The sequence below is a fragment of the Myotis daubentonii genome, chromosome 2 (genome assembly GCF_963259705.1).
Source record: "Myotis daubentonii chromosome 2, mMyoDau2.1, whole genome shotgun sequence".
In the NCBI taxonomy this organism is placed as follows: domain Eukaryota; kingdom Metazoa; phylum Chordata; class Mammalia; order Chiroptera; family Vespertilionidae; genus Myotis; species Myotis daubentonii.
The window spans coordinates 105,500,272-105,513,307 of record NC_081841.1 but is presented as its reverse complement, the minus strand read 5'-3'; the positions used below and the strand labels follow the sequence as shown (position 1 = coordinate 105,513,307).

The window sequence follows — 13,036 nt, the reverse complement described above, 5'->3', positions numbered from 1 at the left end:
TATATAATTACATATTGTTTTTGTGATTAATCACTATGCTTTAATCATGTTCAATTTGTAACAATGAAATTGGGGGTCACCACATGAGGAACTGTATTAAAGGGTCTCGGCATTAGGAAGGTTGAGAACCACTGATCTATAGTAATAGCTCAATAGTAGTTAGACCATAGCAGTCATCCTCAACCTCATGCTACCTGGGGACAAAGCTGGCAGTGACACATCAGGCCCATCTTTTGAAGGGTGCCACTTCTGGAAGGGAAGATGGAGTAGCACAAGTGGCTATGAGAGAGCCCAGTCTGAATGTGAAGAGGAAACTCACTCAGGAGAAGGGAACTTTGGAGCAGAACGAATGAGGCCTGGTGATCAAGGTGTCAAAAAAGCTGGCCTTCCTTCTATTCTGAGCAGTTGGGACCCTCTTAACAAGCTTAACAAGCTCACAAAATCTAGGAGGACAGGAGAATAATCTTGTGCATGCTGAGTTTGAGACCCTTCATGACCTCCAAGTGGATCTGGTAGACAGCTGAATATTTTAGTTTGAAAAGTAGGAGGAACATCCCAGTTAGAGTAAATGCCAGAAAGCCTGTAGACTTGAAGCCCTGTGGCAGGGATGGCCGCTCACAGAGGAAGTAAACCAAGAAGGGTATATCTGGAGGGTGCCAACATTTCCCAACAAGAAGGGAAGAGAAGACAGTGAAAGAAACCTAGACAGGGTGCCTCCTCTTTGCCCTGCCATCATATAGAAACTGGGTATCTCACATATTTTTGTTCTTAATTATTTTCATTTTCTATCCTCAATTTAAAAAGAGGTTGAGAGGAATGGAAAACAGATTTCATTCATTCTCATGGGACTATGATTCTAGGGAATTTGCAGTTGAACAACGCTCATTGCTCTGTAGCCATTGTGGAACCACAATTACCCAGATAGAAGGCTGCAAAGGGGTGTTACTGCCATAAGGGCCAGAATGGAACTGACTACACAGTAATTCATGCCACCAGCATCACAGCTAGAGTGGCTCTCCCTCCACTGATGCAAAAAGCTGAGTTAGTAAATTTGCCGTATTTGCATGCAAAATTAGTTTTAAAAGCACTACATCTGTTAAATACAAAATCACTTGGGAAGAAAAATTAGCAAAGGTTACAAGCAACAGCTGAAGGCCATAGTTCTCAGCCTCTGCTACAACCATCTGTGTGTGGAAGGGGGGAGGGGAAAGAAGAGGAGGGAGACTGTGGATCCCCTTGGGGGCTGTGTTGATCCCCTTGGGGGCTGTGTTCGAGTTCTGCACCTCCCCACTCTCTGTACTGTTTCTCAGGGAATAGGGATTCCTGCTGGGTCTGCTGTCTTCAGAGCTTCCCGACCTCTCTTCCTGCTTTGCCTTTGGGTTTTTTCCTCCTGGAAAAGCACTAGTTCCTCCTTTTCCCTGCCCCATCCCCCAGCCAAGCATTTTATGGGAATATGCTGAGCATTTTAAGAAGAGATTGGCAGAAAGAATGCTGATGGGTTGGATAGTGGCAAAGTCATGAACACCCTCTCATTTTCCCTCCCAGCCTCTCCTTAAATTGAGTCCCCCCATGAGGGAGAGACAGACACCCTTAAAGACCAAAGCAGCCTTTGCTCCCCATCTCCAGGAAAGATCCTCCCGCCCCCGCCGGCTGGCAGGGTCCACAATCTTACCAGGCCGAATCTTGCGGCCACATTGGGAGGGGGAGGGGGCCTCCGGCCCAGGCTGTGCCATTCCTGTCTCAACAGGCACTCGTCAGGGCCGCCATTCCTGCCTCAACGGGGAGTCGTCAAGGCCCTCGTTCTAGTTCTAGCTGGATCGCATGCTGCAGGCGCTTGGATGCTTTGTGACGCGTCGCCATGGAGACGCGGGTCAGTTCCGTGAGGCTCAGCACTAGGGAAGCAGTGCAGAGGCTGGGGAACCAGGTGTGGAAAGCAAGATGTGCTTCCAGTAATATGGATATCTTGCTTTGATGGATTCATATAGCTTTCTTAAACACTGTCTTGTGTATGTGAGGAGAGGAACACAAGGGGAGTAGATAGAAGAGAAAGAGACATTGTCAGATTTTCAATGGCAAAGTTTCATTTATTCATAACTTTCAGTTTAAGCAAAAGAGGGCAAAGTAGTCACAGATGTTTGCAATAAGTAGGAACCAAGCAAGAAGACAAAGTCACAGGGAGTCTCGTGTAGGTAGAACCAGAACCAGAGTTCCTGAGACAATGTCATGCTCCCAGGCAGATCGTGCGGCACAGGAATTAGGAGCGGACAGGAGAGTGAAGCGTCCTCGGGAACAGGAGCCGGCAGGCGAGCTTGTGATCTTCGCCTCCATATGGTAGGTCCGTCGTGTTTTGTAATTCTTCTGCCCCTGCAGAGGAAACTGTCTCACCCCATATGTGTTAGAGTTTTCCCAGAATGTGGAAGGTTTTTATCTTTATATTCTTGGCAACTAGCTGATAATTTGACACATAGTAGGTGCTTAGTAATATTGAATGCCTCCAGCTTAGGACACAGATATTTCCCCCTTGGATGCAAAGAGGAGACATTAGGTGAGACGGCTGGCAGCATGTTTAGAAAGTAATTTACACCAGCAGTTGCCAACCTTTTGGACCGCACGACCACCAGTGGTCTACAGACCACCAGTTGGCGACCACTGATTTACACCATTCCTTATCCTTAAAGGGTTGTTCTAATATAGGACCTTAGGGGAACAGTAAAGTGGAACAAAGGGAGTTGCCAAAGGACATAGAATAGGCATCAAAGTAAGGATTCCAAGTAGATATGCAGGGAATTTCTTTAAAATGAAGACCTAAACCAGCATGTTCTGAAAGTTGAGTCTTATCCATATAACGGAATAGAACATATGTTGGGCTCTCAAATTTTATAGCAATGAATGGTGGAACACAGTAGAAGGCATAGACTTCTGTCAATGTTATTAAAAGGAATGAATCTAAGTTAGGACTTAGTAGTGACATCTAAATTAAGAAAGTAACACCCAATAACTAGGTCTGGAATTGGAGAGCTAATTACCATAGCATAATTTAAGAGAAATGCATTTCTTAAAATAGAGCAGTGAGTATGTAGAATTTAAAAGTGAATTCTTATTAATATCTTACTTATTTGTCTCCTCCTGGGTAAGCTGTAAAGTGGTGGGGTTCACACTGAACGGAGAGCTCCTTGTACTTCCTCCCTGGGGGCCCTTGGGGTAAAACAGGCTTCTCTGAGCCCGTTTCTTTGTCTGTAAAATGAGTTTCCTAGCACCTACCTCACCAGGCTGTAAAATGAATAATACTTCTCACAATAATTTATAAATTTTAAAACCACACGAACCTAAGGTCTTACTCCTCTGTCTTACTGCTATTCTGATCTTCATTCTTTTTATCATTTATTTCAGCTTTAAAATGAATTTTGGGGACAGGTGTATTTTATTATAAGCACTATAGCACAGGGCAGGAGGCCTCCTGCCTTTGAATTTGTATTGCTTGAAGCAATCCCTTTCAATGATAAAGTAGGTGTTTCTTTTCTTTTCTTTTCTTTTCTTTTTTCCATCCATAAACACCTACTATGCACTAGAACGAGCTGCATATGACATTAAGGGCAACACCCTGGGTATTATGGGAGCTTGTGGAGGTTGTTCTAGAAGAGGAAATGTCTTAGCTGAGTTCTCCCAGATGCTTGGGAGGTAGCCAGGGGAAGAGGGAGAGGTCGCTGTTACCAAAAAGGGGACCTGGCCCTAGTGGGTCTGCCCAGGGCTGTCTTGTAGTGTGCAGGTTCTTGAATTCATATAGGAAAGATTTCACAACATGACTCTAGGTGAGTATTAAAGCTGGGGACAGTGAAACAAGGGAGGGCTTAGCATAGAAGAAGCAACAGGAGAGCCCAGGCTGGGCTGCTTTAGCTCACCGTGAAGTCAGGGAAAAGGGGGACTTAGAGACAGGTTCAGGGAATAAGCCTGGGACAAGCTGCTGTTGCCCATTGCTCCCCTGGTTGCCAGTCTCATGGGGACCCTTAGAGTTTAGGAGATGCGTGCCTGTGGGGGAAGAGGGAGAGCACATGCTGGGTCCTGCTGGGTCCTTTGTCTTTAGGGTTTTATCTCTCTCTTACAGGTGGGAACCTTAGGAGAGGTTTCAGGGGAGAGTTTTAGCAGAATTTTTATCAATTTTCCAGGTGTGGTCTTTCAAGGTTGTGGTCTTTACTGATTAGATTGCAGCTAGTCCTGGGATTGACCAGGCACCTGGTTTTGCTGCTTTTCTGGGCCTAAAACTGAAATATAACTGAGGCCTAAACGTTACCTCTAGGGAAGTGACCTTCTGTATCTGGCTGTAAATTGCTCAGCTAGCTTATTCAGCTATCTGTCTCCATCTCCCTATTCCACTTACTGGCCTGGTTTACTGCCCTCTCTCAGTGCTACAAGGCTGTGCAGGGACCCAGAAGGCACGGAACAGCCCAAGTATGCCAGAGCCCCTGAGTGTCTTGGCATTGCCAGATTGTAAAGAGTGAGGAGAAAGCTGAAAGACGGCTGGAGCAGAAGGCCCTGCAGGCCCTGCTGAGAAGCTTGGACTTCCCTGAATGCGAGGAGAAGTTACTGGAGTGGGTTAAGCAAAAGAATGAAGGAGTCAGGTCAGAACTTTAATAAATCCTGGCCTCTTTTTCCACAAGCAAGAGAAGAGGTCACAGACAATCTACAGTGATGTCCACATACTCTGGATATGAATGTTCTGAGTGAAGTTTCTCTGGCTTGGTCATTATGTTTGCACAAAAGACTTTCTGTTACTATGCAGTACGCAATGATTTTACTCAAGTGTCTTCATATAAAAAATAGTATATTACCATTTCTCCTTTGTTTTAGTTGATTAACTCATAAAACATTTTCTGAATTTTTGTAATGAACTCTATATTATTCAGGGCTTTCTAGAGAAATAGAACAGAGAAAGAGAGAGAGAGAGAGAGAGAGAGAGAGAGAGAGAGAGAGAGAGAGAGAGAGATTTTAAGAAATTGGCTCACATAGCTGTGGAGCCTGGCAAGTCCAATGTCTGCAGTGTGGGTCTCAGGCTATAGGCTCAGGGCAGAGCTGATGTTGAAGTTCAAATCCAAAAGGCTATCTGTCAGAATTCACTCTTGCTCAGTGAAGGTCATTCTTTTGTTTATTCAGGCCTTCAGCTGATGGGAGAGACCTACTTACATAGTGGAGAGCAATCTACTTCACTCAAAGTCCACAGATTTAAATGTTAATTTCATTCAAAAGCACCCTCATCCAGGGAGAACCAAGATGGCGGCATAGGTTAACGCCAGAGTTTGCTGCTTTGAACAACTACTTCAAAAGTGAAACCAAAAAACGGAAGGGACATCACCCAGAACCACAGGAACGCTGGCTGAGTGGAAGTCCTACAACTAGGAGGAAAGAGAAACGCACACGGACACTCAGAGGAGGTGCAGAGCTGAAGTCAAATTCTGAGGTGCGGAGTGCGCAGAGCGGGCTGGCGGCGGAGGGCGCGGTTGTTGTTTTCAATCGGGAGGGAGTCGCAGACTCTGAGCACCAGATCCGGGCGAGTCTTTAGGGACCCAGACTCAAACGGGAGAAGCGGGACTGTCTGACTTCGGTCAGAGCGAGTGCAGCTTTCTCTCCGAGCTTTGCAGCGGGTGCTGGGACTCAGAGAGGCAGAGCCCCTGGGGACAGGACTGAGAGCCGCCATAACTGCTCTCTCCGGCCCACCCTGTTGATCCTGTGCGACCCGCCCTACCCAAGCCCTGCACAGAGGCATTTGCTGGATAGCCTCAGGCAAAGGCTAGATTAGCACCTCCCTAGAGGACAGAAGTTCTCTCACTGCTGACACAGCTGATTCTCGTAGCCACTTGGCCTGGAGGTCAAACCCTCCCTGGAATTAGCTACAACAATCAAGATTTAACTATAAGACTTCGAACAAAGACCACTAGGGGGTGCACCAAGGAAGCATAACAAAATGCGGAGACAAAGAAACAGGACAAAATTGTCAAAGGAAGATATAGAGTTCAGAACCACACTTTTAAGGTCTCTCAAGAACTGTTTAGAAGCTACCGATAAACTTAATGAGATCTACACGAAAACTAATAAGACCCTCGATCTCATATTGGGGAACCAACTAGAAATTAAGCATACACAGACTGAAATAACGAATATTATACAGACACCCGACAGCAGACCAGAGGAGCGCAAGAATCAAGTCAATGATTTGAAATGCGAGGAAGCAAAAAACATCCAACCAGAAAAGCAAAATGAAAAAAGAATCCAAAAATGCGAGGATAGTGTAAGGAGCCTCTGGGACAGCTTCAAGCGTACCAACATCAGAATTATAGGGGTGCCAGAAGATGAGAGAGAGCAAGATATTGAAAACCTATTTGAAGAAATAATGACAGAAAACTTCCCCCACCTGGTGAAAGAAATGGACTTACAGGTCCAAGAAGCGCGGAGAACCCCAAACAAAAGGAATCCAAAGAGGACCACACCAAGACACATCATCATTAAAATGCCAAGAGCAAAAGATAAAGAGAGAATCTTAAAAACAGCAAGAGAAAGAAACTCAGTTACCTACAAGGGAATACCCATACGACTGTCAGCTGATTTCTCAACAGAAACTTTGCAGGCCAGAAGGGAGTGGCAAGAAATATTCAAAGTGATGAATACCAAGAACCTACAACCAAGATTACTTTATCCAGCAAAGCTATCATTCAGAATTGAAGGCCAGATAAAGAGCTTCACAGATAAGGAAAAGCTAAAGGAGTTCATCACCACCAAACCAGGATTATATGAAATGCTGAAAGGTATCCTTTAAGAAGAGGAAGAGGAAGAAAAAGGTAAAGATACAAATTATGAACAACAAATATGCATCTATCAACAAGTGAATCTAAAAATCAAGTGAATAAATAATCTGATGAACAGAATGAACTGGTGATTATAATAGAATCAGGGACATAGAAAGGGAATGGACTGACTATTCTTGGGGGGGAAAGGGGTGTGGGAGATGTGGGAAGAGACTGGACAAAAATCGTGCACCTATGGATGAGGACAGTGGGTGGGGAGTGAGGGCGGAGGGTGGGGCGGGAACTGGGAGGAGGGGAGTTATGGGGGGGAAAAAAAGAGGAACAAATGTAATAATCTGAACAATAAAGATTTAATTTAAAAAAAAAAAAAAAAAGCACCCTCATCCAGAATAATGTTTGACCACTATGGTCTAGCCCAGTGGTCGGCAAACCACAGCTCGCAAGCCACATGCGGCTCTTTGGCCCCTTGAGTGTGGCTCTTCCACAAAATACCACATGCGGGCTTGCATGTATAGTGCGATTGAAGCTTTGTGGCCCATGCGCAGAAGTCAGTTTTTGGCCTGGGCAAGTCTATTTTGAAGAAGTGGCGTTAGAAGAAGTGGGGGGTGTTGGTCGGTCGGGCCTCAGGATATGCAGCACGGGGGAGGCACACGCGATTCATGCACGAGTTGAGTGAGCCAGTCAGTCAGCAGTCTCATTGTACAGTGGTTAGTGCTAGTTGCGTCCACAAATCGTGCGTGGGTGACAAAAGATAGATGAAACAAGTATACAAGGCGAGTGTGGATGGGAGAGTTGGAAGGGATCAACCTCAGCAAACGTACCTCAATCAGATTGAGGACATTTTTAGCAAAGGCCAGCTTAGGAGTACCCTAATTAAGTTAATAACACTGTACCTACCTATTTAGTTTAAGTTTAAAAAATTTGGCTCTCAAAAGAAATTTCAATTATTGTACTGTTGATATTTGGCTCTGTTGACTAATGAGTTTGCCGACCACTGATCTAGCCAATTGGACCCATAATATTAACCATCTCAGACTCAGATCTTCCTGAGGTCTAGTTCTTACATGCCACTAGCACGGTTATAGTGAGAAGTCAAAGAATGACTGCTAACTTTTTATTTAAAAACTCAGAAAATTCTATAATATTCTCTATTTTATTGAGATAATCCAATTTAATGGGGGAAAGTCTAAACTATGCTTCTAACTAGCCACTCACTAAACTTACATTTTATCCAAATAAAGCCATATCAGCAAGTATAGACTATTGCTTCTATCAAATTCTTGTCAATTCTGTATAAATGTCACCTCTCTCCTGAGCCATCCTATTCTCTTAGATTCTTGTATTTTTCTCATTTCTGAACTCTTAAGAAATAAGCTGGCCAGGCCAGCCACTGGGTAATTACCAATGCCTTACACTGTAAAATTTTTGGCCAATAGACATATAAAAAAATGCTCAACATCATTAATCATCAGAAAGATGCAAATTAAAAACACAATGAGCTATCACCTCACACCTGCCAGCATGGCTACCATCAATAAATCAACGAACAATAAGTGCTAGCAAGGAGGAGAAAAGACAACTCCAGTACACTGATGGTTGGAATGTAGACTGGTGCAACCACTATGGAAAACAATATATAGGATCCTTAAAAAATTAAAAATGAACTACTTGTTGACCCAATGATCCCACTTCTGGGAATATATCCCAAGAAACACTAATTCAAAAGAATATATGCACCCTTATGTTCATAACAGTGTTATTTGCAATAGCTAAGATCTGGAAACAACCTAAATGTCTATCAGTAGATGAGTGGATAAAAAAACTATGATACATTTACACAATGGAATACTATCTATCCTATCTAATAATAGACAAACATGGTGATTGACCATACCTTCACTACGCCTCCCATTGGCTAATCAGCGAGATATGCAAATTAACCACCAACAAAGATGGTGGTTAATTTGCATATGTAGGCGCAAAGTGGCGGAGCGAAGACTGAAGGTGGCTCCAGCCAGAGCAGCGAGGGCTGTGAAGGCGGCTCCGGCCGGAGCGATGGCCAGGGTCCTGGGTGCCGGAGGAAACCCGTGCCGGCAGCCAGGGGAAGGGAAGGCCTATTGCACAAATCTTTTCGTGCAACAGGCCTCTAGTCCTATCTAATAAAAGAGAAACATGGTAATTAGCCCTACATCCGCTACCCTTCCCATTGGCTAATCAGGGTGATGTGCAAATTAACTGCCAGCCAAGATGGCGGCCGGCAGCTAGGCAGCTTGAAGCGAACATGAGCCTTGCTTGCTTCAGTGACGGAGGCTTGCAACGTACCCCGCCTGCCTTGCCGGTCTCTGAGCTTGCAGTTGAAACATTGTTACAAATATAGAAGCTAAACAAAACCCCAGAAACCTGCTTTCAGCCAGCCGGGATCTCAGAGCTGGAGTTGAAACAGTATTTCGATTATAGAACCCAAACAAACCAGATACCTGCTTTCAGCAGCTGAGGCCTCAGAGCTGGAGCCAAGCCTCAGAGCTAAAGCTGGCCCAGAATAAAAAAGAAAAGAAAAAAAGGAGCGGTTCGGAGCTTCAGTCACCCGCCAGCCTGAAAACAGCCCTCAGCCCCTCACCCAGACTGCCCAGGCACCCCAGTGGGGACCCCACCCTGATCCAGGACACCCTTCAGGGCAAACCAGCCAGGCCCCACATGTGCACCAGGCCTCTACCCTATATAGTAAAAGGGTAATATGCCTCCCAGCACCAGGATCAGCGGAGCCACGAGGCCTCCTGGCACCGGGATCAGCATGACAGGGGGCAGCACCCAAACCCCCTGATTGCCCTGCAGCTCTGTGTGTGACAGGGGGCAGGGCCACAACCTCCCTATCCTCCCTGCTCTGTTCGTGACAGGGGAAGGCACCCCAACCCCCTGATTAGCCCTGCTCTGTGTGTGACAGGGTGTGGCGCCCCAACCCCCTGATCGGCCCTGCTCTGTGTGTGACAGGGTACGGCGCCCCAACCCCCTGATCGGCCCTGCTCTGTGTGTGACAGGGGGTGGCGCCGCAACCTCCCCATCGACCCTGCCTTGAGTGTGACAGGGGGTGGTGCCCCAACCTCCCAATCGGCCCTACCCTGAGCGTGACTGAGGGCGGCATCGCAACCTCCTGATCTGCCCTGCTCTGTGCATGACAGGGGGTGGCACCCCAACTCCCCAATCAGCCCTGCTCTGAGCCCGACCAGGGGCTGCACCTAGGGATTGGGCCTGCCCTCTGCCACCAGGAGCAGGCCTAAGCCAGCAGGGCGTTATGTCCTGAGGGGTCCCAGACTGCGAGAGGGCACCGGCCGGGCTGAGGGACCTCCTCCCCCCCAAGTGCACAAATTTTTGTGCACTGGGCCTCTAGTCTATATATATAAAAGGCTAATATGCAAAGTCTCCTCTTGGGAGTTTGACCAGGAGACCAGGAGTTTGATCGCTCGCTATGACATGTGCTGACCACCAGGGGGCGGTGTGGAACAAAGGAAGACGAAGATCCCAGCTGGTAGCTGGAAGGCCCCGATCACCCCTGATTGCTGGCCAGACCTAGGGACCCTACCCATGCATGAATTTTGTGCACTGGGCCTCTAGTATGTATAGCCTATATAATAAAGAGATAATATGCTAATTAGACTGAACAGCAAAACGACCGTCTGGATGACCTAGTGGACGAAGCCAGGGCTGTGAGGGCTGACTGAGGCTGCGAGGGCCAGCTGAGGCTGTGAGGGCCAAGCCCCTTGCACAAATTCCGTGCATCCAGTCTCTATCCTATATAATAAAAGGGTAATAAGCAAATTGACCCTAACAGCAGAATGACCAGGAATGACTGGTCGCTATGACATGCACTGACCACCAGGGGGCATACACTCAACTCAAGAGCTGCCCCCTGATGGTCAGTGCGCTCCCACTCGGGGAGCTCCACTCAGCCACAAGCCGGGCTGAGGGATGCGAGTGCAGTGGTGGTGACGGGAGCCTCTCCCACCTCCTTGGCAGTGTGCTAAGGATGTCCACCTGCTGGCTTAGGCATGCTTCCTGGGGAGCGGGCCTAAGCCAGCAGTTGGACATCCCCCAAGGGGTTCTGGATTGGGAGTGGGTGCAGGCCGGGCTGAGGTACCCGCCCCCCCCAAGTGCACGAATTTTGTGCGGTCCCTAGTCCTATCTAATAAAAGAGAAACATGGTAATTAGCCTGAGGACTGCTACCCTTCCCATTGGGTAACCAGGGCGATATGCAAATTAACTGCCAGCCAAGATGGCGGTTAGCCGCCAACAAAGATGGAGGTTAATTTGCATAGGTAGCCACAATGCTGGGAGGCGAAAGGGATCGGAAACCCAGGTGGCAGGCAAGAGGTGGGGGGCGGGCAAAGGCGGTGGTGATCCCTGATTGGATTGTGGATTGGAGACAGAGAGAGCCCGGCTGGACTGCTTCCCTGTGATCGCCATGGCCATCGGGGGCAGAGAGAGCCACAGGCAGGCCAGCCAGCACCCCCGGATCCCCCAGGGCCGTGGGTGCCGGCTGGCCTGCTACCATGTGATCGCCATGGCATCGGGGGCAGAGACAGCCCCGGCCAGGCCAGCCGGCACCCCCGGACCCCTGGAGGCGGGGGTGCTGGCTGGCCTGTTGCCCCGTGATCGCCATGGCTATTGGCGGGAGAGAGAGCCAGGGGCAGGCCAGGTGGCACCGCCAGAACCCCAGGGGCCAGGGGTGCCGGATGGCCTGTGACCGGTGATCGCATGGCAATTGGAGGGAGAGAGAGCTGCATTGCCATAAGAGAGCCTGGGTGCAGGCAAGGTGGCACCCCAGGCCTGTGTGCCGCCTTGCCTGCGCCCCGTGATTGCGATCAGCACTGAGGCTGCTTCCCCTCCCTTGGACTGGCTCCCTTAGTAGTCCTGCAGGTTGAATCTGAAGAGGACAGGCCAGGCACCAAGGGACCAGCGCTGCCAGCACTTGAATGTGAGCAGACAGAAGGAAAAAAGACCTTGAAGGCCTGTCCAAGGCGGGTTTGCGTTTAAAACCAAGTGGGGTGGTCTGGAGCTGCAGGCACTGACAACCATGGCACTGCGGCTGCTTCCCTGCCCTAGACACTCCACAAGGTCACTTGAGCCCGCCCTGCTCCAGATGAAGTGTGATCACTGCACACGGAAACAATGTAGTAAAAAAATAAAAACCGATGACCAAGGGCCCACCTCCATGAACTCACGGGAGCCGCTGAGCAGTGGGCACCCCGACTATTTTAGGGGCTTCAGGTGAGCCGGGGACACAGAAGGGTCAGGAAACCTCCCTAGAGGTCCGGGGGTAGGTCTGATGGCGGATCCATCCGCCCTGCTCTCTGCCAACAGCTGCCTCCTCCGCGGAGAATGGGAGAACAAAGGGAGGGGGAGATTCTGCGAACCCCAGAGGGAGTCCAGGGTCCCAGGTACTCTGCCCCACCCGCTGACACTGGCTATGAGGGCACTGCAGCAGCCGACCAGCCTCATCCTCCTCCCCCGCACCCCACAACACACACACACACCTACTGGTCGCAGACGCAGGGAGCGCCCTTTCTGAGGGGAGACGCCCACCAAGTATAAAGAAAGTATACAGAAGGCGCTCAGCGGGAAGTCCCCACAGGTTGTGTTTGCACCTTCATGCTGTCTTCTCCCCCCCCCCCCAACCCCACCCCACCCCCCCACTGCAATGCCGAAGGAAGCCTGATTCAGGAACACCCCCCTGTTGACCACCCACACGGAAAACAGCGTGTGATAAACATGTCCCCCCAGACGCCTGAATCCGCCTCCAAAGGAAGACCCTACAGACCCAGAGAAGGAAGACGGGAACTGAGACAGAAGGTCTGGGACAAGCAGGGCTGCCCCACCTGCCCTCCGCCCCCCTCCCTGCGTGAAGCGCCTGCACCGCCGCCCTTGGACAGAGGCCTGCGAAGGAGTGAAGAACTGTGGCTGTGCCTGTGGCTGCGCTCGCCTGCCGTCGTGGATAAGCAGGAAACACATTTATGTGCCAGAATCTAAAACCATCTTTTTGGGTAACAGAGCAAATAATGCAAGACCCACACGTGTTTCTAAACAGGAGTCTGTCTCGCTGCGTGTGAACCCAGATCGAAGGCCTGCTCTCCACCCAGGAGGCTGCAAAGGCTGCTCCTCTCTCCAACAAAGGCAACCTAGAGGTTTAAAGGGAAAAGGAGATATAAATAAAACAAAATAACAACAAGCTCTGAAGCCGCTGCTGTCA

At 48.8% G+C, this 13,036-nt stretch overlaps 1 protein-coding gene across 1 annotated transcript in view; it reads right to left on the bottom strand.

Moving 5' to 3' along the window:
• TEX26 (testis expressed 26) overlaps positions 1 to 1,993 on the bottom strand; it is a 53,359-nt gene extending 51,366 nt beyond the window's left edge. Inside the window, 1 exon segment of the mRNA XM_059681055.1 lies at positions 1,673 to 1,993. Coding sequence (XP_059537038.1) covers positions 1,673 to 1,733 — 61 coding nt within the window. The 5' untranslated portion in view covers positions 1,734 to 1,993.
• Between the last annotated feature and the right edge of the window lie 11,043 nt (positions 1,994 to 13,036).